General features: G+C 41.8%; 1 protein-coding gene across 1 annotated transcript in view; it reads right to left on the reverse strand.

The window, feature by feature from the left end:
* LOC311226147 (uncharacterized protein) overlaps positions 1-24256 on the reverse strand; it is a gene marked incomplete at its 3' end in the record, with an annotated part of 50101 nt that extends 25845 nt beyond the window's left edge. Inside the window, exons 1-2 of the mRNA XM_084311521.1 lie at positions 24124-24256; positions 7614-7711 (exon numbers count right to left, since the gene is read on the reverse strand). Coding sequence (XP_084167647.1) covers positions 7614-7676 — 63 coding nt within the window. The 5' untranslated portion in view covers positions 7677-7711; positions 24124-24256. The remainder of the gene's footprint in view (positions 1-7613; positions 7712-24123) is intronic.
* Between the last annotated feature and the right edge of the window lie 1939 nt (positions 24257-26195).

Consider the following 26195-nt stretch of genomic DNA (forward strand, 5'->3'; position numbering starts at 1 on the left):
ACAAGTCATTCTCCAGAATAGATTATGTTTTTGCATCCCCTAGACCAGGGGTCTCAAACTCAATTTACCTGGGGGCCGCTGGAGGTAGAGTCTGGGTGAGGCTGGGCCGCATCAAATATTCCACAAAAAAAGGGTTTCAAGTATTCCAAAAATGTATTAATACATCAACAAACTACCCCTTTGCCTCATCATAAAACCTCACAAACACCAGCAACTGAGCATTCTCAGTGGTGTCAGTGGACTCATCCACAGCTATGGAAATGCACTGTGCATTTTTTTTATTCTATCACAAAGCTGTTTAACTCTTTCAGTGCCACTCACGAGATTTCTCTGGTTTTTTTATAGGTGGTTGCGTGCCACTCACGAGATTTCTCGGAATTATTATAATTTTTTTTTTCGCGATCTGAAAAATTATTGCATCACCCGAGCCTACCCGAGTATAGCCGAGCTGCGCCGGTGATCACTGTGGAAAAAAGCTCCCCCTGTCGTCTCCCAGATGACATAAGTGATTTTGGAATGGACTTAATTGGGGGAAAAAATCCGGTACTCCACATTTTCCAGTTCACTGATCCAGCCGGGGTTACCACAGTTCATTCTGGAGCCTCAGATCCCTGCGGATCATGGAGATCTAACTGTGTCGCGTTGGATCCATACACGTATCGATTTTTTCGAATGGTGATCAGGAATTGGAATATACCAGTTGGATACCATCTGATGTCAGGTAAGGACTCTATGTTATCAGTGGTAGGATAATCGGAGTAAGTTTGATGGAGTTATAAGCTGTTTTGTGAAATGTCTTCTTTCGGTTTCACTGTAAAACTCCGTGAGGAAATCAACGGAGCGATTATCAGTGCGCGGCCGTAATGTGCTTGCGTGCACGTATAATATTGATCATCTAGCGTTTATTTGAAAACGATTCATAAAAAGGCCGACGAATATCAACGTTGTGGAATATTCCACTAAAAGATGATTTTCATAGAATGCTCCAGAATGAGCTGTTTTTTATATCAAAACGGGGGCTTTTCTAACTGCTCTGAAATGGAAACGACGCGATAAAAAAACAATCTGTCTTCACAGCACTGACTGGAAAATAGTCTTTGATAATGCGATGGGCAGATTAGACACATAGCCATAATTTAAAACATAGATTAGGCGATATTAACGTTAACATTGGCGCCGATGGTGGCATTCAAGCGGTAAAACGGAAAACCAGGCGTGGCACTGATAGAGTTAATTAAATCATCAGCCAGTATTTCAGTTATTCTGGTTGCTGTGCTATCTGAGGAGGATTTGCTTTTGTTTGCCTTCAAACATGGTCTCCATCACTTCAGTCATACATTATTTTATTATGTATGCATCAGAGAATGGATTCTTGTGTTTAGCCAACACCCATGCCACTGAGTGAGGACTTGGTTGCTTTTTATCGTTGTGACATAACTTTAACAATAATTCTGCTTGCAGCTTGATATGATGATTTCATTCCATTTATTTTTGTGGTTCTTAGTGCTGAAAGGTTGCATCAAAATAACTGTTTTGTTTCGTATTGGCGTTTCAAATTGCGTTTCAAATTGCCACTCTTCACAAGAGCTACCGTTTCTTGGCACATTGTGCTGGTTGGAGGGAGGATGAATGCATATTTTTCAGTCCATTGACCATTCACCTTTGAATTGCAGCGATTTTCACTGTTGACTTTTATTTTACTGGCCATCTTTGAACATGCCATATTTTTCTACTAGCTGCCTGCTGGCAAAACTATGCTACTAGCTACAGTACCTGCAGATTAGACTACTGTAGATGCGTTGTCAACTCTCGCTCTGACTCCGACCCGTTGAAAGAGACAACATGCATTCCGTGAAGACCCGCCCTACTCTGTCTCTGATTCGCAGACTGTGGGTGGGGGGGGGAATGGTGACGGGACGCTGAATATGATTGGACCAAAGCAGTAGACAGACACAGACAGTTGGAGCAGTGCAGCCGGACAGGAGCTTGCAGAGGAGATAGGGGAGAATTTCGAGGATACCTGCTATACGCACTGATGACAGGATATATTTCCTTCCACTTGGTATCACTCCGGAATCACGTTTCAACCACTAACGTTGCTGCCATGAGCCTGCGCTATGGTAGCCTACAAGTGATAAAATAAATAAAACGCCCAACTCGCGCAACGGGTAGGCAAAAGGTTGCGCGCGGGCCGCACTAACACTAAACTTTGATGTCAAGTAGGGGGCCGCAAAATATCATCCTGCGGGCCGCAAATGGCCCGCGAGTTTGAGACCCCTGCCCTAGACTATTTGATAGATTTGACGTGGAATTGGAACCTAGTGCATTATCAAATCACAGATATTTACTCCTGAAGGGCTCATTTGGTAGACTGACATCCCGAGCCCCAAGATGGCGCTTCAACTCGACACTGCGGAAAAACACTGAATACCTTTTACAACTCAAAGATAAACTAGATAAATTCCTGGAGACTAATGCGGGTTCGGAAAAGGACCCCAGAATGTTATGGATTTCGGTCGAGTTTTATCAAGGACAACACTACAGTCTTTGCCTCTATCCTCCGTAAGAAACGGCATTCCAAATTGGTAGAGCTGGAAACGCTTCACTCGACATTATTCTCTTCTTTACAACACAACTACTCGGGTCAATTGGAGTCTCAAATTAATGTGTTAAAAAAAGAGATTAACTCCATTTTACGACAACAATCTGAATTTCAAATACGCAGTACAAGACAACATTATTACTTTCATGGCTCTAAACCAAGTCACCTACTAGCTATGAAGATACGATCCAATGCACAATTTGCTGATATCCCTACTATTAAGGACCAACAAGGACTTGTTACAGACCCCAAAAAAATCAACGAGACTTTCAGAGAGTTTTACTCCAAATTGTACAAATCAGAAGTGGTTTTCGATCATAATAAAATGGATACATTTCTTGATCAAATTAACCTACCTAAACTCTCAGAGGAAGACGCTAAACAGTTAGAAACACCTATTACACTAGAGCAGGGGTCAGGAACCTTTTTGACTGGGAGAGCCATAAAAGCCAAATATTTCTAAATATATTTCATTGAGAGCCATATAGTATTTTTAACGTATAATAAATTAAATATGTCTTACTTTTAATGCGACTTCTGGTGCTGCATGGTTTTGCTGATGGCCTTGTAATCTGGTTCATACGTGGTGAGGTTGAGCTTCATGCAGGCGTTGAGGCTTCCATCAGTTAAACGTGAGCGTAGGTTGGTCTTAATGTTCCTCATATGCGAGAATGACTGCCCACATGCATATGTAGAGCCAAACATGGTCAATACGGCAATACTCACGCTGCATTGTGTGGTATGTCACAGGAAGCTCGTTCCAAGTTTTAAGAATCAGCTGGTCTTCAGGTTGAAGATTTTTAATTTCTGTCCACTTGTGTTCCCTCGCCAGCTCTGCTCGCTATATCTTCAGCTACAGATACTATTAGCTGTATCTTCAAAACTAATTTCTGTTTACTTTAAAATGACACAGTATTATTAAGAAATATCACAAGCATTAAAAAAAAAAAAAAAAAAAAAAAAAATTTTACTCAAATTTTTGGGAGCCATATGCTGTCACCAGAAGAGCCATATATGGCTCGCGAGCCATAGGTTCCCGACCCCTGCACTAGAGGAACTTAGGGAGGCTATATCTGAATTGCAAAGTGGTAAGGCTCCTGGATGGGATGGTATCCCACCAGAGCTGTACCTCTCATGTTGGGATGTAATCGGACCCCTATTACTTGATATGATTTTATACTCATTTTATACGCAAACGTTAGTCCCGGACAATTTGCTCTATCCTTAGAACCTTTAGCACAGTATATAAGACAATCCCAATCCATAGAGCCGATCTCAATCGATCTAGAACAGATGCTAGGTGAAGAAATTGCAGGGGTCAGCAGGTGGCTTTTGGACAACAGGCTTTCTCTTCACCTAGGTAAGACAGAGGCAGTACTATTAGGCTCCAAGTCCAAGCTAGTTAGGAGCTGTAACCCTAAAACAGCAAAAAAAAGTTAAGTATCTAGGCTGTATGATAGACGGGAGCCTAGACGGGGAGGCTATGGCCTCCCAAGTACTGGGCAAAGTCAACGCCCGCACCAGGTACCTAGCTAGGAAAGCCAACCTCCTTGGCAGAGATAGCCTCAGGCTACTAGCAAATAGCCTAGTACTCTGCCACTTTGACTATGGTAGCGTGTCGTGGTTCGAGGGCCTGACAGTGACCATAAAAAAGAAGCTTCAGGTTTCCCAAAATAAGCTGGTATGGGTGGTAATGGGTCTTGGCCCTCGCACCCACATAGGGAGGAGTCACTTTCAGGAGCTAAATTGGCTTCTTGTGGAGGCCAGAGTTACCCAGCTCAGACTGAACATAGTGCACAATATTATAAACCAAAGGTCCCCTAGATACCTCCAGAACTACTTCACCCCGGTCAACGAATCCCACAACCACAGAACTAGAGCAAGCATAGCAAACCTGAAGCCTGCTTCTTTCCGATCCAAACTGGGCCAGTGCTCCCTTACTTTCTCTGGAGCCCAGGATTGTAACAAGCTGCCTATCCCCATCAAGCAGAGCTTGAGCCTCCACAGCTTCAAGAGAAGCGTCAGGAAGTGGCTCATGGACAAAATAGAGGAATAGCCCCCTATAGTTCAATCAGTTTTTAGTTATTGTGGGGTATACAATTTTAGCGATAGGTTAGTCTTATAATGTTTTAAATTTATGTGTTTTGTGTTATTGTCGTGTTTTGTTGTGGCCTAACAGCCCTGGGACCATGACGGAAATAAGGGTTTTACTCTCTCATGTTATCCTTTGGATCAGTGTTGTGTGTCTTTTAATCCATCAATAAAATCAATCAATCAATCAATTAGGGGCACACAGCATCATATTAGTTTATATGCGGACGATGTAATATTGTTCATGCAAAACCCTACCACCTCACTGCCTCATCTTCTCAAGCTGATAGATGATTTTGGGATCGGGATTTAGGATAAACTGGCCAAAATCGGTCTTCCTTCCACTTAATGTCACTGCAAAGGCTACCTTCCTTCCAGAAAATATACAAAGGGTAGAACACTTTAGATGTCTTGGAGTTGAAATATTCCCCACTATATGCCAAACAGTGAAGTATAATTATACAGGAATCCAAGATAGGATCACAAATGACTTTGACAGGTGGTCAAAAACTTAAAAACTCAGTACAGGCCCGAGTATCAATAGTTAAGATGGATATTTTACCTAGAATCAACTTCTTCAGTTCAATGCTACCGTTACACACCCCCCCCCCCCCCCCCCTGCTGGTTACTGGAAAAAATTACATTCCGCCGCATATAAATTTATTTGGAACAACAAACCTCCATGAATAAAAAGATCCACCGCACAGAGAAATAAAGCTGACGGAGGTCTAGCATTTCCAGACTTCTACTACTACTTTAAAGCGTACTCTTTAAGACCACTGATCACCTGGTTTGATTCTCAAGCATCCGTATCCTGGAGAACATTAGAAGAAAACATTGTGGCACCACATAGACTGCAGGATGTAGTATACACCAACCTATCAATTAAGCAATGCAACATGAAATTTGGCCCTCTTATTACACATATGATCCGGATATGGCGTGAAACACATTTTTTTTTTACTAACCAACATAAATGGCATAGACACTCTCCCATATTTAATAACAATACACTCCTTATTGCACAACAACCTATCAGATTTCCCAAATGGGAAAAGAATGGCATACATACATTGGGAGATATCTTCAACAAACGGGGTTTCTGTAGCTATCAAGATATACATAACAAATTTAACCTCACCAGTTCCACATACTATTTCTACAGACAGTTATTAGCATGTTTGAAGGCTCATGGAGTCCCATTAAGGTACCACTTGAGCACCACAGATATCACAAATTATTTTATGAAAGGGAGACATCGAGAGGTTTTGTCTCTGACTTTTACCGTCACTTACTTACATCTTCGTATGAAGTCCTTCCCCTAGACTCAGTTTGGAGGAGGGATATACCAGACTTGGAAGTAGATTTTGATTGGGCTGAAGTCTGGGCAAACGTTCGGCTATCGTCACGTAACCCGGATCATCAACAAATTAATCTTAATTTTATAAATAGGATTTACCTAACTCCTATTCGACTGAACCGTATGGGGCTTAAACAAGACTCTCGATGTTCCTTATGTACAAACGGTGATAGTGGTACATTTATGCATATGTATTGGGAATGCCCGCCTGTTAAGATATTTTGGGAAGAAATAACCACACTATTATCAGGATTTTTGTTTTTGACAATACCTGTAATGCCTTCTGTATTGTTGCTGAATGATATCTCTCAGTTATCACACTCTGTACTTATAAAAAGGATAATCTTGTCCGGTTTTACGGCTGCCAAAAAGCTAATAGCATCACGCTGGATTCAACCTGATAAAATGTGTCGGAGGGTATGGATTCTTACCTATCTTGATGTGATTTACCTAGAGATATCTACCGCACGAATTCTAGGTGTTAATGAAGCCAGCATAGCAATCTGGTTAGAAGTGGTGGAGAGGGGGCGGTTAGGTGGCCGAGCGGAGATTGTGTTCGTCACCAGCCCCGGAGCTGAGCTGGATTTGCCTGTTCGAATCCAGCTCACAGCTCCGGGGTTGTCACCAGCTTGGCTGGCCGTCTGCACTGATACAATTGGCTGTATCAGAGGGTGGGAGAAGCTGGCGGGGTGGGTCCGGGTCGTTGTAAACAGCGACTCCTACAGTTCGGTCGGGGCGCCTGCTAAGCGCGGATTGGACGTGAGGGGGATAGTGTGGTCCTCCCACACGCTACGCCCTCTCAATGAGAATCCGCGCTGCCAGGTGAAAAGAAGCGGTGATTGGCTGGACGTGTGTCGGAGGAAGCACGTGGTAGCCTCCACTCTCCCAGATGATCTGACTGTGGGGGGTAAGTGCGCAGCAACCAGGAAGGGACTGGGAATTGGCATACGACTAACATTGGGATGGGAGAAAAATCGGAGGAAAATGGAGGGGGAAAAAGACCAATAAAAAAAAAAAAAAGTGGTGGAGAGGATAAAGCATTATATGAACTTTTAATCCTTGGTATCAAGCGGAATAATGGATGTATTCAAGGGGGGTCCGGTGGGGGGGGGGGGGGGGGGGGGGAAGAACGAGCAAGAGCATTTATGTGTTGTATTGTATTGTAATGAATCTGTGTATATCTTTAATCTTTAATCTACATCTATTTTAATTTTAAAAACCGGGCTGTCATGATTGTTAGTATTATGTCGGTAATAGCCCTGTGATTTATAGTGGATTTTATTGTGAAAAAAATTGTTCACAATAAATAAAAACGTTCAACTTTAAACTACAGCTACGATATAGCGAACAAAGGTAGCTTCCGGTATCGGGAGAAATGTAATATGTTATTGTGAAGAGAATTATGTCGCTGCAGATGCTAGGAGTAAGTTGACTATGGAGATGGTAAAGTACTACAAATGTAAAACATTTGGCATTTGTTTTGGGATTGTACAACTTCAAGGCTCCTTTCGAGTGCCGCTGCTGCAAAGAGGAAAACAATGTAAACATAATTGTACTTACAGATGTTGTGGTGTCCATGTCTGTTTTCTCAGGAAGAACGTTTTGATCCAGATGTGAAGTCATGGTCCAGTAGAGTTCTGCTACAGAGAATCTTTACACTGTAAACACACAAAGCGTTTATGGAGTAATGCAGGAAGACGTTCAAAGAATCACGCTCCACCGGTACCACGTGACTGATCAGGAAGTGATATAGACCACCGCAACACTCCCGGTATTCTGAAATCATGGGAGAGAGAGTGGGGGGAGAAAATGAATGAATGTGGAGGAGAGCCTCGACATTAAGTGGTTGTTGCTACGGCTGTGGGGGTGCTGGAGATATGATCCAATAGATTTGTATACGCCCAAGTCTCCTGAACACGGCGTGACCAATCCCAAGTCAATCGGCACTTTCTCAGCCGAGCTAGTCGCACCTACTCCCTAACTACGTATGCGCAGATTGATACACCTAGACTCCGTGGACAATCTGAATTTGCACTTACAAGTAGGGATGCACGATAATTATCGGGCCGATATCAGCAATTATGACGTCATCCCGATAAACCCGATAACGTTATTAATAGCTCCGATAATATAATATATTTTTTGGTAAAAAAAATGCGGTGTGGGTGAATTTGGATGAAGTGCGTTTGTTTCAACTGTCGGCTCCTCCCGTTTTGCCAGTACTGTGGTACGACTGATAGCGTGTGGTTTAGGAACAGGGCGTTTTACACAAATCCAGCGCTCCCTTTCTTGGCTGTGACGTAGCCACATACGTTTCTTGAAAGCAGCGCGGATGTCAACAAAGATGGCGACGCTAGTGGGGATTGTTTCAGAGGGGAAAAGTTTGCTTGCTATTTGTAATAAATGCAATGCAGAAGTTCCACGAGGAGGGAAAAGTGCAGCGGCTTGTTGTGATACATCCAACCTAGCAGGTCACCTGCGGCATCACCACCGCTGCGATGGTGTGTTATTGTGTTAACTTAAAAGCCTGCGACAACGCGGGGAGCTAAGCAAAGCTAGCCCCTTTCATGGCTGTGATGAAACCCTTGGTTGAATACGCAGTCACTTATTGCTCCGTAGTAGCCAGGTTAATTTGCACCACCAAGGACTGCTTAAAAGCTAGCGGCTTGAGCCCTTGGGTCATTTCTGTCAAACTTCTTTAATTTAGCAAACGACTCGTCAATAGGTACAAGCGTGCTCGCGCCGTCGTCGTAGGCTTCTATCACCATCGCAGTGGTGGTGATGCCGCAGGCGACCTGCTAGGCAGCCTATGTGTCCACTCAAAGCCTTTCTTTCAAGGCAGACAGTTTTGAAAAAAGAAGAAAAAAAAGTAGGGATGCACCGATATGAAAATTTGCCACCGATACCGATTGTTCAACTAACACAATCGGCCGATACCGATACCGATTTTTGTGGCAAAATATTTTTTTTAAATATTTTTTTAAATATAAATTTTTTTTTGTATTTTTTTTTTTTTTTTTTTTTTGAAACTACTGTATATTTGTCTTACAAATTGTGCTCACCGATATGAACATAGGCCTCTTTACTTACTTAAAAAAAAGGAAACATCAAGAAATAGCACTATCTCTCTCCCAGTATGTTCTGCAGGGCTGCAGCTAGATACTAGTTCTCCCAGCATGGTCTACCTGCTGGGCTGCAGCGAGATACTATTGTCTCAACCAATGACATTTTGATTGACAGTCGATTCTGCCAATTACGTCACACACCGCTTGCACCCGCCTCTGCTGTTACCACCAATCGGCAAGCCGTATACATTTTTTACTTCGGCTTTCGTCCGCCATTGATTTTGAGTTGACGAGAGGATTTCTAGAACACGGCGTGGCTGACGTTTAGCTTTTAGCTCCGCAGGATGACTTAAATGAGGCATAATGATTTTACTGCAACTAATGTTATAATAAAACAAAGCCTTTCTATACATGTGTCTGATTGAAAACGTTATTAACAGATTGCAGAATGGGTAAAACTCAGGGCTCTGTGAGCAACGCAGGGCTGTACGCTAAGCTTTTTCACTAGGGGCACACAAAAAATATTTTTTAGGGGCAAATTTTTAAATAACAATTTTACCATTATTAAAAAAATATGTTCCTCCTGCCTCATTACTGTGGTCGTTTTAATTAACATTTAAGTGCGTTTGTTTTCAGGTTTGTATCTTTTATAATGAACCAACCGAGAAAGTGTGTAAATCACTAATAGAACAAAAACAACAAACTGTGTGTGTGTGTGTGTGTGTGTGTGTGTGTGTGCGCGCGCTTGTGTAGTGCTCCTTGAATGAGATCACCACAACACACACACACCATTGCATTAATCAGGAGGACAAGAAACTCTGCATACATTTGTTTCACAATGAAAAGTGCTTTAGAAATCAAATGAATTATTATTGTAAATAACCCCATGAAAGGTTTATTATTTGTATGGGTAATTACCTGCTTCATATTTGTGATGTTACTGGTTTCAGTGTGTGTCTATTCTAAAGTGATCAATGTGTTGGGCCGTTTATAGAGATCTATGCCAATTAATGTTTATGTATATCCGGGACTTTTTTTAGTAAGAATTGAGAGGTATTTGTATATGTGACCTTTATTTTGAAAACAGTGTTGCGACGCAACCTTATTTACATTTGCGCTTTTGACAGTGAAATGTTCAGTACAACTTAGCTCGAAGGAAAGACTAATCAAAAAGGTTTAATTGACCCGTATGAGGCTCTTACGGTAGGACTTTGATTGTTTATAGAAGTGGAATGTAATACTATGCTAAACGAGAAATAAACAGTTTGTGACAGCCAGTAAAGTTGCAAGCCACTTTCATTTCATATACGGGGACACCGTGACAATTATTAGTATTATCTTATTTGCATATTGTCTCATTATTAGATAGATAGGTTGATATTTTATACATTTAAGTAGACAGTATTTCACGTCCTAATAGTGGGCTACTACTACTCACCAAATCGATGGCTGAACCTGAACGTTAGAAGTGTCCGTGTCCGACTCCCCGTCAATCAATCATCACATCATCACGTCAATCATCATCATCTTATAATCTCTCCACATCGGACGTGGTTGTCATAAAATGGACTGATATCCACTCCGTTGTTCTTGCAGAGCAAAATTTGCATCTTTTTTTTTGTATTTTATTTTTTTATTCTTTTTTAAAACAAACATATAAACAAACATGACAACACACGATAAGATATACAAGCATTAATTGTCAGGGCACATCCAATGAGATCACATTTTGGTTAGTTGTTTTATATAAGATATACCCATAATACCTGTTATCTAAAAAAAACCCTACATACATATGCTCAGCTCGAAACCCCCCCTCCCGGACCCCACCTTGAGAAGTACCTCCACTATCCCTCGCACCTAACCAGACACTACCATTATAAGCTAGCTTTTATTCTCTCCACCACTTCTAACCACATTGACATTTTGGATTCATTGAGACCCAGAATTCTTGCTGTAGATATTTCATGGTAAATTACATCGAGATATGTAAGAAACCAAACTTTACGGCACATTTTTTCCGGTTGAAACCAGCGTGATGCGATCAGCTTTTTGGCTACTGTGATACCCGATAAAACCAATCTCTTTAGCTGTGGATTCACTGCAAACTCAAAAACATCATTCAACAGCAATACCGAGGGGTGTACAGGTATATTCCAAGATACGAGTTTTGATATTTGTTGGGTCACATCTTTCCAGAATGCCTTAACTGGTGAGCAGTCCCAATACATGTGCATAAATGTCCCTTCGTCCCCATTTGTACATTGGGTGCATTTGGAATCTTGTTTGAGCCCCATTCGGCACAGTCTTATAGGAGTCAAGTATGTCCTGTGAATATAGTTAAGATTGATTTGTTGATGATCCGGGTTCCTTGATGTAAGTCGGACATTTGCCCAGGCTCCTTGCCAATCAAAGTCATTTTCCAGGTCTGGTATATCCCTCCTCCAGACAGAGTCAAGTTGGAGGGTTTCATACGAGGACGTTAGTAATTGATGATAAAATTCTGAAACAAAACCTCTCGATGTCTCTCTTGAGTAGAAGAATTTGTGGTATCTGTGGTGTTCAATTGGTCTGTCTAATGGAACACCGTGAGACTTCAAACATAGCTCTAACTGTTTGTGAAAAAGCCATGTGGACTTGGTGAGATTAAATTTTTTGCGTATTTCTTTATCACTACAAAAACCCTGTTTGTTAAAAATATCCCCTAATGAGTGTATGCCTTGCTTTTCCCATATAGGGAATCTTATAGGTCGTTTTCCAATTAAGAGAGCATTGTTATTGAATAAGGGAGTATGGTTGTGCCATTCTTGTGGGTTAGGATTTTTTTTTTGTGATTCACGCCATATCCGGATCGCATGAGTAATTATGGGGCCAAATTTTCGTTCACAGTGCTTGATTGGTAGTTTAGTGTGTGCTATGTCCTTCAGTCTATGTGGGGCTACTATGTTTTCTTCTATTTTCCTCCAAGATGCTAATGCTTGGGAGTCAAACCATGTTGTCAATGGACTTAATGAGTACGCCTTAAAATATAGGAAAAAATCTGGAAATGCCATGCCACCATCTGCTTTATTTCTCTGTGCGGTGGATCTTTTTATACGTGGTGGTTTGTTATTCCAAATAAATTTGTATGTGGAGGAGTGTAATCTTTTCCAGTAACCCTCTGGAGGGGGTAACGGTAGCATTGAACAGAAGAAGTTGATTTTAGGTAGTACATCCATCTTAACTATTGATATCCGTGCTTGTACTGTGTTCTTAAGTTTTGCCCATCTATCAAGGTCGTCTTTGATTTTGTTTTGGATTTTTGTGTAGTTGTGCTTCACCGTTTGTCTTATGGTAGGGAATATTTCCACTCCCAAGCATCTGAAATGTTTTACCATCGGTATCTGTCCTGGGAGGGTTGTATCTTTTTTTGCAGGGGTGTTAAGTGGAAGGAAAGCCGACTTCGGCCAATTTATCTTAAATCCCGATAAATCACCAAAGTCCTCAATCAACTTGAGCAGATGAGGCAATGTGGTGTTGGGGTTTTTCATGAACAATATTACATCGTCCGCATATAAACAAATTTTTTGTTGTGTGCCCTTGATTACGATAGGTTCTATGGATTGGGATTGTCTTATATATTGTGCTAACGGCTCTAATGATAGATTGAACAGACCGGGACTAAGAGGGCAACCTTGTCTGGCTGAGCGCGATACCGGAAAGATATCGGAGATGATTGTGCCTGTTATAATCATGGCCGATGGGTCTTTGTATAATACTTTAATCATATCGATGAATCCTTTTCCTAACCCCATCCTTTCTAGCACTGCCCACAGATACGACCATTCCAGCCTGTCAAAGGCCTTCATAGCATCCAGGGACAGTATCGCCTTAGGTATGGTATCCTCTTTGTCGGCATCAAGTACGTGCAGTATACGTCTTATGTTCTCAGTGATCAGGCGGCCTCCTATAAAGCCAGTTTGGTCCGGGTGAACTAAAGACGTCATATGCTTTTGTAATCTGATGGCTAATACCTTAGAGTACAGTTTGATATCTGTTCCGAGGAGGCTTACAGGTCTATAACTACCGCACTCGTTGGGGTCTTTGTCTTTTTTAAGGAGGACTGTTATGAGTGCAATATTGTCGGTTTTATGGAAGCTTCAGAATCAGCTTATCCAAAGCAAACTTAGTTTCGCTATACCTGCACGACCTCCAACGCCCGGGTACAGTACAGTACAGCTCAATACATGCATACAATTGTTAAGGGGATGCAGACCAAGACTTTCGTCTTGTTTACATCAGGGTCCCCCATTTTCAATTCATCATAACATACACCAGATAGACAGTCTTGCTCTCTTAATATGCTGGTTAAATCGGCTGTCTTTAACCTGAATTAGCAAACAAGATACAAAGCATTCAGTTGACTAATTGTATATGTTCTAATGTTCTCTGTTCTAATGTTCCTGCTACCTTTTTCAGCTTCGCTATTTCAAAAAAAAAAAAAAAAAAATCTGTTCTGTGCGCATGCACGTACCGGCGGTCCGGCGCGCGTGCGTGGCGTGTTACCAGTTCCCATATTACGACTGCACCACTGGAGCAGAGTAGGGCGGGTTTTCACGGAATGGAAACAGTCTCTTTGCTTGTGAAGAGTGGCAGAAACGCAGCTACGAAACAAAACAGTTATTTTGATGCAGCCTTTCCTTGCTGGTGTTTGTGAGGTTTAGTGAGTTAACAGAAGGTTAACCTTTCACTACCACACTACAGAAGGTTAACCCTTTCACTGCCACACTACAGAAGGTTAAACCTTTCACTGCCACACTACAGAAGGTTAACCTTTCACTACCACACTACAGAAGGTTAACCCTTTCACTGCCACACTACAGAAGGTTAACTTGATTGATTGATTGAAAACTTTATTAACAGATTGCAGAATGGGTACAATACAGTACAGCTCAATACACACAATTGTTAACACTTTGACTGCCATGAAACGTGTTTTGACGTCATTGCTGGCCATGCTCAAGTTGCCGGGGGACGCTGTACAGCGTCCTTATATCAACATTTCAAAAATCTGCGATCGGATTCATATGTCCCCTCCGCTGGCCTGAGATCCACCAGCAGGACCCACTGAGCTCTCTGTCGGTTCAGGAGCGCCATCTGGTGGCCGATCGGCGCAATCGCTTTAACAGGAAGTGGCATAGAGGTTGTGCTACGTCCGTAGTACTTCCGGGTGCTCGCTATAGGTCCCGCGACTCTGGCTCGTCACGCTACACAGTGATCGATTGCCAATAACTCGATAAACAACATGATTTTGACGTATATACCATTATACAAGCTGGAGATGGACCGGGTAAATTTACATCCCATAATGATAAGATTTCAACTCTACGATGATCGTCCAACGGCGCGCAGAGACTGGGGTGAGTTTCAGCGTGTAACGTTACCATCTTCGACAGGGTTCGAAATTAACGGGGGCTTGGGGCATAATGCCCTTGAAAATGGACAAAATGCCCTCGAAAATCAGTTAAGGGGGGCACTTAATGCCCCCGACAGTTTACTAATTATATATATATTTATCCGGTAATGGAGCGTCTGTATCGTACGGTTCAGATGACGCGCAAATAAAAAAATTCATTTGGCGGAGCCGGTGTTCTGCACTGGCTGCAGGCAGCAGCAGCAGCACTGTAGCCAGGTGCTAGTCAGTTTGTGTAAAAATGGCACGCACAATATAAATCAATCTTCATTACGACTTTAAAAACATAGCCATTAACATTACATAGGCCTACACACATCTTGCCATAGCAGTTTGTAAACACAACGCACGTTTTAACTATGGTAGCCCGACGCAGCCCGCAAGCTAATACTGTACAGTCAATGAAATGTCACCGTAGCTACTGTAGCAGAGGAGGAAATGGGAGTCTGAGAGGCGGGGTGTTTAAAGACAATGATAGACGTTTATTCAACATCCAAGAAGGCTAACATACAACTGTGTTTTACTAACTCCAACCGGGACTATTGCCGCTTTCCCACTGCATGCCATCACCTCCGAGTCCTAACGTTACCGGAGCTGATAATAACATTGCCTGAGCTGTAGGTGCGTGACACTAAAATGTCCGTGGGGACCCGGCGCCAACCCATAGATAGTTCCAACTCACCGAATTGCGTAATCCACCACAGTTGCACTCAATATTTAAATAATGTTAGTCTAAATAAATGTAGACAGAAACATAATAATTTCAAGCAGAAAACGAATCTTTCCATTAAGAACTGACAATCAGGGAATTTAAACATGGTTGACATTGTTTTTGTGTGTTTATATTAATTAAAGAAAGGAAAGTCTAGTGCTGGCTGAGCATATTGTTTGTTTGCACTAAGTTAATACTTTGACAAATGTAGCCTATATTTTTCAGTCAGTTCGGTCTTTGTGTGCCAAACATTATTTAAGGCTGTAAACACTGTAAACCTTTTATTTTTAATAAATGAGAAGCATGTTTAGATTTGAGTGTTACATTTTTTTTAATAAAGATTAACATATATCGAACTGAAAACCGTGACCCCAAAATCGTGATACGAACCAAACCGTCCATTTTGTGAACCGTCCCACCCCTACCGTTTATCATAAAAATTCAGTGCCCCCGAAATACAAAAAAAGCCCCCGAAAATCAATTAAGGGGGGGCAAAAAAAGCCCTTGAATTTTTTTTTTTAATTTCTAACCCTGGTCTTCGATACTAACTGCTATTATCAACATTTGACCCACATTAGATGATTGGTATAACGCTGCCCACGGAATTATAAACGGCCCCTAGCCCATCCGGTCAACATCAGATGACGTGTAGTAACTTCTAGAAGTACGTCTAGTTGTAATTTTTTATATCGCGCTGATTGCCATAAAACTGTATTGCATCATCAATATAATGTATTTGGGGCTATAGATCACGTTCTGGAGAAAGCTGCAGAAAGAGATGAAAACATACTTATACATTAGACCATACTTTACTATGAATATGTGAATGAAAAAGTTTAACGTTGCTACACAATGAACAATACATATAGGACTTTGAATGGGCCCTAATAATGGCAATGTAGCAATAGAATTTAAAAAGTTATAGCCCTGCAAAGAAGGGGACTTTCTCCATAGACAAATAGCGCTGGCAATCTATGGTATATCATGAATTTAACCTTAGGCAACCAAAGTGTTAAGGGGATGCAGACCTAGAGCTGCCGCGGTATCGGTATTACCGCGGTATCGCTGTTACATCATGCCCACCGCAGCGTTGGGCTGAATACCGGCATCACCGCTGTTTTTTATTATATTATTATTATTATTACGCTCTCGTTGGGCTTGCGGCTCTGCAGATATACCCTACTTCTCTGTCGAGATTCCAAGCGACCCTATTGGGTACCAGAAAAGTCACATGAAACACTGCAGACCACTGATTGGTCAGAAGAGATACGCGTCACATGCTTGGAGCATCTTGCAGTGCGTTTACTTCCTGAATCTCAGCATCACAACACGGCTAATAGTAAGTTAGCTCCCACCGGAGACCGGAGTGGATTACCGACGCCGTCGCTCCTCAGGGAACGAGGCATAATGATTTTACTGCAACGAAATGTTATAATAAAAGCCCTTCGTTCTATACACTTGTCTGATTGAAAACTTTATTAACAGACCGCAGAATGGGTACAACTCGGCACGCTCTGAGCAAAGAAAGGAACTTAGATATTAATTGAGTAACGCTTGCCTTGCTATGTGGTCCGGTAAATACGAACGTGTAACTATACTAACGTTAATGCCACAAATCGAATGCCTTTGTAATCATAAGTAGTAACGTTATAATAATAAGAAGAAGAAAGGGTCGGGGGGGTAACCGGCGGGCGCGACACCGAGGGGAGACTTCGAATCCGTGTTTCACTTTTAATAACGAATGCGTGCATGCCGAATCCCAAACAATATTCATGCTGCAAAGTCATCCTCTAAAGATAGACATTTAGACTAGAGGCAGGCTATATGCTATATAAAGAGTAGACTACAAAAAAAATGCATTCAAACTTTTTTTTGTGTGTGTGTGTGTGTGTGCGGTAATACCGCGGCGGTAGGAAATATTTGCAAATGTGTGCGGTAAGGAAAACATCAATACCGCGGCAGCTCTATGCAGACCAGAGAAAGACTTTCATCTTGTTTACATCAGGATTCCCCATTTTCAATTCATCATAGAAAATAATGTTATGAATGCCCGAAAACATTTGTGATGTCACAGTATGATGTCATAATCAAACATTCTAGAACATTTGTGTATCTATTCAACAATTCTCTCACAGCTACAGAAGGTTAACCCTTTCACTGCCACACTACAGAAGGTTAACCTTTAAATCTAAACATCTAAATGCTTATTGATGTAGCCTTTCCTTCAGCCAATACCTTGACCCCCAACATTACATGGCTTATGTGAGGCTTCCAACAAACCTTTCACTACCACACTACAGACGGTTAACCTTTCCTTATAATACATTTACATTTAGTCATTTAGCTTTTAGACTTACAAGGCAAATACTTCAACTGCCACAACAACTTGCCACAAGACAGAGTCATTGCCATAACAAAAGAGCCTGATGCAAGGTGTTAATGTCCCCAGAGAGAGGGGGGCCATGGAATACAATGCATTCTGGGTAGGGTTGTAGTTGATTAAATCACAGGTGTGAACCTCTCCACAAGTTCGAAGACCATTCATCTCTGAATGCGTTTACTGATATCTCCATGATTCATAGGATGTAGCTTGAAAAATATCCCACCAAAATGTTCAAGTGATGGCTTATTTTTAAGGTATGAATCTGTACTTTCACAATATGTAAAAAAAATAAAAATTGGACCTTACCTCAACAAGTCCCGCGCCCCCATGCCCAGTCACATATAGTACATAATACCTAAGCACATACAGTACAGATATCCTCATAATATAATTCGTATCAATTAGATATATTATTTGGGCTTGTTTTTATCCTTATTCTGAAAGAGTTGAACTAATTATTTTCGCTAGCAAGATCTCATTTGATTATTCATTCCATTAGGCCTACTGCCAGCAGGCACATTTAAAGAAATATAATCTGATTGATTGGGGTAATGAGGGATTTAAAATTAGCCTATAGATTATGCATTTAACTTCTCGGCGAGGCTATTGAGCCGTACTGTATTGTACCCATTCTGCAATCTTGTTAATAAAGTTAAATCAATCAATCAATCAATGCCGTTGGAAAATCAGGATTTCTGCGATCTACACCTGCTGTCTTTTCAGGAGAGGCGGATGCGTGCAATTATCCTGAGTATCAAGTCTGGTTCGAATTAACGAGACTGAATCCACCTTCGAGGAACAGGGAAAGCCTGGATTCAAACATTGGGTTAATTTAATCTGGATAATGGGACTTTTGTTCGACTTAGTTGAACCAGGTACGGGGAATAGGGCCCAGACCTGAAAAATCTAAGCAAATGAATAAAGGGAAGATGATTAAACAGAAGGTTTTGTAGATACAGTACTGAATTCTGCCATCTTTTTTATAATGTAAATTTCTCCACCATTTTTCATCGTATTGCAACACCGTTTTTTGCAAGACGTTCACAGAAAGGTAGAGAAACTAACTGCGTTCTGTTTTATGGCAATAACGTTCAGGTTTGTGGGAGATAATCCCAAAAAATAAGAAAAATAAAAAAGTAAATCCAGAAGTCAGATGATTGACATGGGCTGGTGTGAGCTGGGTAGGGTAGTTTTTCGAAATTCGAACGCCCTGAGTCCAGGGTTAGAAAAAAAAAATTCCAATGGCTTTTTTTGCCCGCCTTAATTGATTTTCGGGGGCTTTTTTTTGTATTTCGGGGGCACTGAATTTTTATGATAAACGTCTCTAGAGCTGTGTTGCAGTGTGCAGGCCTGTGGGTTTAGTGTATGTCTTAGAGCTGTGTTGCAGTGTGCAGGCCTGTGGGTTTAGTGTATGTCTCTAGAGCTGTGTTGCAGTGTGCAGGCCTGTGGGTTTAGTGTCTCTAGAGCTGTGTTGCAGTGTGCAGGCCTGTGGGTTTAGTGTCTCTAGAGCTGTGTTGCAGTGTGCAGGGCTGTACGCTAAGCTTTTTCACTAGGGGCACACTTGCCCCTAAATTAGAAATTTAGGGGCAAAAAATATGTTTTAGGGGCACATTTTTTAATAAAAATTTTACCATTATAGTGCAAAAAAATATGTTCCTCCTGCCTCATTACTGTGGTCCTTTTATTTAACATTTAAGTGCTTTTGTTGTCAGGTTTGTATCTTTTATAATGAACCAACTCGGGGTGGGCGATATGGCCTAAATATGATATCACGATATTTTCTGACCTTTCGGCGATACACGATACACATCACGATGTTTTTCTTTTTTACCCCAAACAATTCATTATGAGGCTTACCAAGACAGTATTTGAGTTTGCAAGCTAACATTAAAGACAAAATAAAATACCCATGCATTTAGCATTTTTATATTATATATTAGATTTAGATTATTAGATTATTAGATTATATATTGCATATATTTAGCAATGAGATATTATATGATTTAGATATGAAATATGATGAATTGAAAATGGGGGACCCTGATGTAAACAAGACAAAAGTCTTTCCCTGGTCTGCATCCCCTTAACAATTGTATGTATTGAGCTGTACTGTACCCATTCTGCAATATGTTAATAAAGTTTTAAATCAATCAATCAATCAATAAATAGCATTTTAGCATTTTTATGAAACTACTGTATATTTGTATGTCTCTAAATGTTTTGATGAATTGAAAATGGAGGACCCTTGTGTAAAAAAGCCGAAAGTCTTTTTCTGGTCTTCATCCTCCTGTACTGTATTGTACCCATTATGCAATCTGTTAATAAAGTTTTCATTCATTCATTCTGACGGAAAACAGAATAATTTTGATTGACAGTCGAGTCTGCCAATTACATCACACCGCTTGCACCCGCCCTGCTGTTCTTAGCACCAATCGGCAAGCGCCATTAGTTTTTGACTTCCTGAATGTCCTGTGTGCTGACAACAACAAAGCTACTAACATTAGCTCCCCGCGGCCGACGAGTAGGAGACCAGTGCTCCGCAGGATGACTAAATGAGGCATAATGATTTTACCTCAACGAATGTTATAATAAAAGCCTTTCCATACATCTGTCTGATTGAAAACTTTATTGAAATATTTCAAATATTTACTGAGATATGAACGAGTAACGTGTGGACCAGATTGACGCGACACAAGGTTTACACAACAGCCCCCACCCCTTGTTTTATTCAGGGCTGTACACTGCGATGATATCATCGCGAATTGCCCCTTTAATTGGCCGTTGCGATTGGTAAATATTATCTGGGGGCGGGCTTGCGAGTAGTGCTTTCAAGCCTTGGATTCGCATTTCACTCCTAAATTATCCAAGGCGTATGATGACGCCACTCACGCGAGCTGAGCAGTGAGCACTCAGCAGGTATGATCAGCGGGAACAATCGACTGAGCACTCACTCTGATAGACTGGCTGACTGTCTGATTTAGCTATGAAGAAAAGTAAAGTTAGTATTGCTTCATATTTTCGTCGCGTTCGACCTCCTATAGTGAGCCGAACTGAACTGAACTCAGACACACGGAGAGAGCTGCGGCGTCTGCTCCTCCTCCAGCCCTCTCGCACCCGTGGCTGTTGTAAACACTGGGACCTCGGTGAGCCTGCCAGCCGGCTAGCTACTGATAGCCATCAACAAATGCTCCAGTAAGTCTAGTAGTGCATGATAGCTTGCGTTAGCTTACTGTTCAAAACGAAACGTCCCATTAAACTAAATAGTTCAGATAGCTCCGTCCTGATATCAATGTCTTATAACACTGAGTCGATGCGTATTCGAGCTGAGGGCACGCTGAATATAGTCAATAGGGACCAGCTGCAGCGCCGGAGAATCCTGGCCGTAGCTGGAGGCTACAGTATAGGGCCCAGCTGCAGCTCCGGAGAATCCTGGCCGTAGCTGGAGGCTACTCAGTACACACAGACAGTGGAGCTGGTTGCATATAGCGAGCATTTAGACTTGTTGCGTGGTGGCGATGTCTCGCAGATAATACAACTACAAGTATGATTATATAATATATATATTTTATTAAAAATAATAATTATATAATTTTTTTTTGTTTGTTTTAAATCAAAAACAATCGATATAAATAATGGTAAAATTGTTATTTAAAAATGTGCCCCTAAAAAATATTCTTTGCCCCTAAATTTCTCATTTAGGGGCAAGTGTGCCCCTAGTGAAAAAGCTTAGCGTACAGCCCTGTTATTGTATTTGTACCTGTACTACCTGCTGTCAGCTGTTTATCTCTCTCTGTGAGCTTGATTAGCTCACGTTAGCTAGCGTTAGCTCCGCGGCTAACCCTGAACTAAATCAATGACTAGGTTCTAAAGCATTTCGAGTAGTTTTCACTGCACATAGAAGCAGCCAAACAGCGGGAGAATTTCGGGAGCATATGACCAAAACCCAGTTAGGAACCATCGATTCCCATCCCTACTACTAACTTTACTTTTCTTCATAGCTAAATCAGACAGTCAGCCAGTCTATCAGAGTGAGTGCTCAGTTGATTTTCCCCGCTGATCATACCTGAGTGCTCAGCGTCATCACACGCCTTGGATCATTTAGGAGTGAAATGCGAATGCAAGGCTTGAAATCACTACTCGCAAGCCCGCCCCCAAATATTATTTACCAATCGCAACGGCCAATTAAAGGGGCAATTTGCGATAATCTCGTCACAGTGTACAGCCCTGCTGTGGGTTTAGTGTCTCTAGAGCTGTGTTGCAGTGTGCAGGCCTGTGGGTTTAGTGTATGTCTCTAGAGCTGTGTTGCAGTGTGCAGGCCTGTGGGTTTAGTGTATGTCTCTAGAGCTGTGTTGCAGTGTGCAGCAGATACTGACTATGAACACTGTTAATACACCGTTATCAATGAAAGAAGAAATGTTTGCAGCTGTGGTAATACGAAGTTCAGTTGGTTCATTATAAAAGATACAAACCTGACAACAAAAGCACTTAAATGTTAAATAAAAGGACCACAGTAAAGAGGCAGGAACATTTTTTTGTTCACTATAATGGTAAAATTGTTATTAAAAAATGTGCCCCTAAAAAATATTTTTTGCCCCTAAATTTCTCATTTAGGGGCAAGTGTGCCCCTAGTGAAAAAGCTTAGCGTACAGCCCTGTCTCCCCCTCTGAAGTCTAAACTTCACAACACACAATCTAAAACCCCTTACCTCCCTCTCCCAAACCGTTCCTACAACAATAACAACAACTTTCAAAGGAGATCCTGTATTTGGGACTTCCTGGTTAAAACTAAGATTATTTTTTTTGCCGATTTGCATCATTTCAAGTCGCGATTTCGATTTAAAATCGATTAATCGTTCAGCCCTAGCAGCTATCTGACCGACCTTGTTGCACAGGGTGTCGATACAGAGATCGTCTACTCTGTTGGCTCCCACTGCACCAACTTGTCAAGCCAGCAAACAATGCAGAACTACAGCATTGACCAGTCTGAGGCTGACACCATCTTCTTCTCTGCGTACACAGTTCTATGTGAGTCAGGCTACAGTGGCCCTGTTGTCATTGATGCAGCAGACACCGATGCCTATGTCGCGGCAGCGGTCATCTCGCAACAGCGGCCCGGTATGCTCTGTATCAGGAGAAAGCAGGAGACCTTCTTCTGCCATGGTCTGGTTATAAGGAGATGGCTGACTGTATTGTGCAGCTACACTGTATTACAGGCTGTGATGCCAACTCAGGCTTCTATGGCAGGGTAAGTTGTCGATGTATTGACATGGTGGCGAAGAGCCCTGTGGCACGATGGCTGCTCTCGTGGTGGGAAGATAGCCTTGACCTTGAGGAGGAGGTGGTAGAGGAGCTCTTCGAGTTCACATGACATGTCATCTATGGCGACAAGAAGAATGAAGAACGCGCCACTCTCGGACATAGCTGGGAGCTGGTGGGTGGCCGCTGTCGCCCTGTCCGCTACACACAACCTGCTCTCCCAACACATCTACCTGCACCAGGGCCAGGCGCCAGCTGAAGAAAACGAGTATGCGGACAATGAGGAGGATGGTGATGATGTACAGACCGAGGAGGGGGGATTCATTGGAATCTGCTGATTCAGAATCTAGTGAGGCAGAATGCTGATTCGGACTGATCATGAGTCATGACATGTTTAAAGTGGTTCCATTCTTATTTCTTAACCTGTTCAAGTTACAACTATTAAAGAGAGTGTATTTTGAAGTATAATTACTATTAGTTATCTTGTCATACTGTACATTCATCAATTATTTTACTGAGATCTTTATGAAGGTAGTTCGTACAGCAGTACTACCATGGTAAAATCGGTTTGGACATTAAAAGTAAAAATGTTGCTCTACTGGGTCGCGGCCATCTTGGATTTCTGGGTCAAAATTATGTCATAGCGTAAAAATCATCATGGTCGACAGTTTTACACAGACACTCGTATCTTACATGGTTTTCTATGTGCTCTGGTTCAAAAGTAAATATTTCAAGATGGCGGCCGGCAGCAGGCATTTTGGATTTGGCCATCTGACAAAATGCCGGGATTTTTGGGAGGGACACGGGGGCTAAATCTTTTATAAAAAGGTCCATAGAAGTCAAATCAATCATCAAAACATCTTAGCCAGAGAATGGTCACGGAATTGAGGTTCTTGACCCAACTACTATTCTCTATTCTCCTTTACGACCAATGCATTGACAACGTCAACAAGATGGCGCCGTCCGTTTTGCTCCGTCGAAATTGTGCTCGATTTAGTACATTTTTACTTTTTTTTTACTGTATGAAGCACAATCTCAGGGGGGCCATGCGTAACCAAGCATTTCACTATAATGTACTTGTACCTTATATGTGACAAATACAAAAGAAACGTGAAACTACAGCTATCGATAGAGCTAACAGAGGTAACGTCCGGTATCAGGAGCGACAAGAGAGGGAAACAATGTAAACATAACTGTACTTACAGATGTTGTGGTGTCCACAGTCTGATGTCTGTTTTCTCGGGAAGAACGTTTTGATCCAGATGTGAAGTCTTGGTCCAGTAGAGTTCTGCTACAGCTAATCTTTAGACTATAAAAACAAAGCGTTTGTGGAGTAATCTAGGAAGACGCTGCCGATTATAGATACTAGTGACGACCGAGCAGCGCTGCGTGATTTTTTTCCGTAGCCGCAGTTTGAGAAGACGCTATCTGATTGGCTAGCCCGCGTACAGCGAAGACCCTCTCTGATTGGTTTAGCTCCGAAGGGTCTCTTCCGCCTTGTACATATAATCTCTGCTTCGAAGTGGGTTATGTTTAGAGTTAGGGCTAACCATAACTCTAAGCATAACCCACTTCGAAAGAGTATATACAGGGGTGTAAAGTACTTGAGTAATTGTACTTCGTTACAATACTTAAGTACTGTTTTGGGGGATTTGTACTTTACTCCAATGTAATAAAAAAAGTCAACCAACGAACTCGATTCTTGTATTGATTGATTGATTGATTGAAAACTTTATTAACAGATTGCAGAATGGGTACAATACAGTACAGCTCAATACACACAATTGTTAAGGGGATGCAGACCAGAGAAAGACTTTCGTCTTGTTTACATCAGGGTCCCCCATTTTCAATTAATCAGGACATATATGACATACATGACATACAGATAGTCAGTACTGCTACATCTATACATTTATGACATACCAGATTTGCAAATACAGTACTGTTTGTGATACAGAAGGAGTCAGGAAAAGGGAGTATATACATTTGACGTAGAAACCGGATCTCCTCACTGGTAAACAAGAATACCCTGAAGACTCTGGCAGGAGCACTCATTCAAGGGTACTACGACTATGCTTGCACCTCATGGTACCAAAGCACCTCAAAGGCACTAAAAAACAAATTACAAACATCTCAAAACAAGCTAGTCAGACTACTGCTTGACCTGACTCCTAGAACCCACCTCACCCCTGCCCACTTTGACAACCTAGGATGGCTTAGAGTAGACGACAGAGTACAGCAACTTGCAATGGGCCTGGTCTACAAGATACACTACGCGACCAAGGTACCCATGTACATGTCAAAATACTTCCCAAAGGTCAGTGAATACCACGATCACAACACCAGAGGGAGCTCCACAAATCATGTAAAACCCAGATTCGGCTCAAACAAGGGACTAAACACGTTCCGCAATTATGCCACATCATTGTGGAACGCCCTACCTAAAGCTGTAAAGGAATGTGAATCACTACCCACTTTCAAAAACACTCTCAAAAAACACCTACGTGAGACTGCAATTCGAAACTGGCCCCTACAAATGTCCTAACCTAGTTGTACAGTAAATGACCAAGTAAGGCTTTGTCAGTATTCCAATGTACATGTAAAATGTGTGTGTCCCCTACCCAACCCCCCCCCCACCTCCAATGTACAGCCCTCACCCACCCACCCAACCCCACCCCACCCACCCAACCTCCTCCAATGTACAGTTTCTACGCCAAATGTATATACACTCTTTTTCTGGACACTTTTGTATCACAAACAGTACTGTATTTGCAAATCTGATATGTCATAAATGTATAGATGTAGCAGTACTGTCTATCTGTATGTCATGTATGTCATATGTTATGATGAATTGAAAATGGGGGACCCTGATGTAAACAAGACGAAAGTCTTTCTCTGGTCTGCATCCCCTTAACAATTGTATGTATTGAGCTGTACTGTACTGTACCCATTCTGCAATCTGTTAATAAACTTTTCAATCAATCAAAACCGCATGTATATATTCTCTCCCCACCGTATGTATATTTCTCTCCCACCCACCCACCCCCTCCTAATGTACAGTCTCCTCCCCACCGTATGTATATATTCTCTCCCCACCGTATGTATATTTCTCTCCCACCCCCTCCTAATGTACAGTCCCCTCCCCATCATATGTATATACTCTGTCAGGATCTATGGGTAACAGTACTGTATATTTGAACATCGTATATGTCACAAATGTAACAGTACTAAATACCTGTATGTCATGTATGTCCCTATGTCATAAATGTCATGTA

This window comes from Notolepis coatsorum (genome assembly GCF_963971535.1).
Source record: "Notolepis coatsorum genome assembly, chromosome: 1".
Lineage (NCBI taxonomy): Eukaryota > Metazoa > Chordata > Actinopteri > Aulopiformes > Paralepididae > Notolepis > Notolepis coatsorum.